The sequence below is a fragment of the Notothenia coriiceps genome, unplaced genomic scaffold (assembly GCF_000735185.1).
Source record: "Notothenia coriiceps isolate Sejong01 unplaced genomic scaffold, NC01 NC01_scaffold00034936, whole genome shotgun sequence".
In the NCBI taxonomy this organism is placed as follows: domain Eukaryota; kingdom Metazoa; phylum Chordata; class Actinopteri; order Perciformes; family Nototheniidae; genus Notothenia; species Notothenia coriiceps.
In genome coordinates, this window is record NW_011367637.1 from 80,856 (window position 1) to 84,907 (window position 4,052).

Sequence of the window (4,052 nt, forward strand, 5' to 3'; positions counted from 1 at the left end):
AACACACACACACACACACACACACACACACACACACACACACACACACACACACACACACACACACACACACACTAAAGGAGCAAGCATATTTCCATTCCCAGACACATCACTTTGTGTGCTTGCTAAACCCTTTTTTCAGTTTCATGTAGTTATTACAGTCAGGGGCAGGTTCATTTCCAGGCTATTATTCATATCTGTACACAAGACTATCTGACTCTCTGAGAGCAGGATGGATGGATAGATAGATAGATGTTGTTTCTGAAAAGGCACATCATCCATAAATATCAACACATTGAAGTTCACAATGCTTCCCATTTGTTATCTTTCTGTCCTCATTTTAGCCCAAATTCCAGTTATTGTTCCCAAAAGCATATCAAGTTTTACCGAAAATATTATTAAATACGAGTCCCGTCAACCAGGTATATCTTATTTTTAGTTTTTCTTGTTCAGACAATCGAGGCACCCAATTTTGGAACTATTTATCTCCCCATGTGATCTTGAACCAATTTTACAGCTGACAGAGGCTGAATAAATCTTGGTATTTAAGTTGTCAAACAGTTCTATTAAAGTCATATCATCATATCATCAATCTCACGTTTGTCTTTGTGTTCTGAAACCACAATAAGCACATTTCCGTAATCAAAACATGTTTACATTTGACTGCTGCCTGTGGTTTGATATTTTGGACACATTTTTCATTTATTTTTCATACATTTTCTTATGTAGCTTTCATATCTCCTATTAGGGATTACAGACTGCAGTACAGTATCACACCAAAATGAGTTATTCTCCTTTAGTTTAAGCAAACAAAAGCATTTTACTCTGGATTCATGGTGTATAAAATGGCAGGGGGCTTTTAAATCTGCCAGAGCCGGTGTTATTGCTGCCAGATTTGGCCCCCAGCCTGTAACTTCAGCCAGGTTTGTCATAATCTCACAAAGACCACACTGGTGTTAGTTATTACCTTCTTGTTTGACCAAACAGAAGCAATTGACTCTGAGCCGGTGAAAAAAATCAAATTCTAAATGTGCCAGAGCTGGTGTTATGGAGGCAGGATTTTGAACATGTAACTTTGGCCAGGATGCTCATAATCTCACCAAATGTGCAGTGTTGTCAGTTAGTCCCTTCTAATTCAATTATAAATATGCTGTGCAGTCCCGCACAAAGCAGGACACCTGTTCACCCTAAACGGAAGTGGTGCTAGATTTTGCAACACATCATTTTCAGTGCGTCACCCTCCATGCAAAACTGAATGTTTATCTTTGGGGCCTGTCTCTAGCAGTCATGAAGCTTTACTGCTGCGTTGACAGGGTTCCTGGAAGTACCCCGACGTTCATCACTGGTCATAGCTTAAATTCAGTATTTGAAATTATTTGTTAAAAATTAGGAAGTAAAACAAATATTTATATTTTTTTCCTTTTTGTTTATTGGGATCGACTCAAACAAATACAGTCAGCACATGACACTGACATGCGGGAAAGTTTGAGATCAACCTTTTACTCCTCGCGCTCGCAATTGTCCCAGGCATCGCTGTGTGTCTGTCTTTCTCTCTCTGTGTCTCCATGTTTGTTTCATCTGTCTTCCCTTCAAGAAAACAAGCCATTTCTGCATCTGTCAGTCTATCCATGTGCGCTTCTTCCCCCTTTCTTCTGTCCTCCATCTCTTTACTCGTGGCTTGCTCTTTGAGTCCCGTCCCCCGCTAAAGGAAACCTGTTAACCGGCTCCTCTGTGTTTGTGCTGCTCACTTTTAGTCAGCAGGCAGCTCTCACTGTGTGGCTTCTGAAAAAAAAGAGGCAGAGGGAGATGAGAAGAGGAATAAACACATTTTTAAATAAATAAATGCAGGGGGGGAAGCTTTTGAAGGGCGCATAGCTCCAGGGCTCTTTGGTGAATATTTAATGCAGGTATCACCAGCACACCGGGGAAAAACCCTAAGGCTTTGGGTTCCCTGCTTGGTATACAGAAAATGCTCCGTAAATCATTCCCTTTTACTGGGTAGAGCTAAGAAAAAAAGTTGTTATTGTCTGAATTAATCAATAATTATGATATTTGAAATGATAATTACATTTTGCTGCTGACTCAGTGAGGATCCTGGTGATCCAGTGAAAAGCCTCAGGGAGTTAATTTTGCAGTCAGAGCTTATTGATTTAGTCTTTCTTTGTTGTTTTTCTGACATTTCTCACCGTTTTCATCCATTCCGGCCTTTGATTGGCCCATGAACGACAGGTAAAGGCTTCAATTGCATTCCCAAGATGTCTGATTTGATCGACTCGAAATAAATGCCGGAGAGTGTCTTGATAAAAGCATTTTGTCTGAAAGAACACAGACACACACACACACACACACACACACACACACACACACACACACACACACACACACACACACACACACACACACACACACAGACTCTCTATATTGTGGTCTCGACGGCTTTTGAAGACACCCTTTCACCAGTCACCCTGAAAAAATGTGACCAACACCTCTTTCCCCCTTGCAGTAAACACCGCATTTCTCTCTGTCACTCACTCAGCGCGCGCGCACACACACACACACACACACACACACACAGAGACCAATCCGGGCCCATCTAATTTCTTCATCTCCTCCCACGTTCTTTGATCTGCAGTTTGTTCAGAAGTCCTGTTTTAGCTTTGCCTCTTTTGATCGTCCCTTTTTGTTTACTGAACTTAACCTAAGATCAAATATTGTCCTGAGCTGGCCACCTGAATGCTAACACCACCAACCATCCCACCAACATTAAGATATCAAACCTAGATTTATTCCTGTCTTGGCAAGACGGCAGGGTTGTATTTTTTCATACTCCCCCTCTTTCAGACTTGCCAATAACATCATTTATGGCGGATTAATATGAAGTTCTGCCATGCTAGCTAATACACATAGACACCCAACCCTGTGTTTGTAGTCGGATGGAGATTTAATGAAGAGGTTTATTCAACCAGATGATGTACGTGTTGCTCAGTATAACGAGATTTTTAAGTGTGTTAGCTTTGACATTTGTCAAGATTAAAGAAATATATTTTAACGGTCTCCTATTATGCAAAATCACTTTTTCCTGTTTTTTTATACACAAACATGTGTCCCCTCTGCGTTAAAAGATTCTGAAAGTTTCAGGAAAAAAGATTCGTTCACTTTTTGTCTTGATCTATTTACCTTAATTTTCGGACTATAAGCCGCGCCTTTTTTCCCATTTTTCGACGCTGCGGCTTATATAACGGTGCGGCTAATCTATGGATTTTTACAGCTAACGGCCACTAGGGGACCTCCTAAATCTATGGATTTTACAGGTTACAGTCCACCACCTTTAACTCTATGGGCTCTATGGCCGGTCCGCGGACCCCCACCTTTAAGCGGCGGCTCCAGCAGGAAAAGCTGGAGGCCGGAAAAGAGTGAGACAGGTAGCGTGCAAAAGTAAAAGTGGAACGGAGAGTGGTACGAGAGACAGAACGAGAGCAAGACAGACAGACATTACAGAGCGAGACAGTTTGTCCCCGTACCGCTGGTTGAAAACCACTGCTGTAGATCACTGCCGGTACGTGCGCTGGGAGCGCACCGTTTGAAAGTTGAAAAGTTTGTGTGTCTGAAACGCTATGTGATACAGTACAGTTTACACAGCACAGTACATGTTCTGTAGCTACTATTTCACTAAATGGTAACACTTGAATACGTTATGCAAAATATGCAACTTGTTTGTTGAAATGTTAATAAATGGGAGCTTCCTCAAACAGCCATCTCTTTCCCGACAATCCCCTCTGTGCACGAACCCTTACATATGGTAATTAAACATTAAAACACCTGCGGCTTATAGTCCAGTGCGGCTTATATATGTACACATCATTCAATTTAGCTGCTGCGGCTTATATTCAGGTGCGCCTTATAGTCCGAAAATTACGGTAGATAAAAACCTGCCTAAAAATGAGCTGATCAGATTTTGGCCACTTTATGATGTCATAACGATTTTTGGCTTGTGTAACCATTAGCCAATCACCAACCAAGGTAATCCCCACCCCCCACCTTATCACCTGAAT

At 41.6% G+C, this 4,052-nt stretch overlaps 1 protein-coding gene across 1 annotated transcript in view; it reads left to right on the forward strand.

Annotated features, from left to right (window-relative positions):
- The window catches only part of LOC104962557 (neuroblastoma-amplified sequence-like), a 76,312-nt gene that overhangs the window by 49,282 nt on the left and 22,978 nt on the right, over positions 1-4,052 (forward strand). The window contains exon 22 of the mRNA XM_010791010.1: positions 1,536-1,543. Coding sequence (XP_010789312.1) covers positions 1,536-1,543 — 8 coding nt within the window. The remainder of the gene's footprint in view (positions 1-1,535; positions 1,544-4,052) is intronic.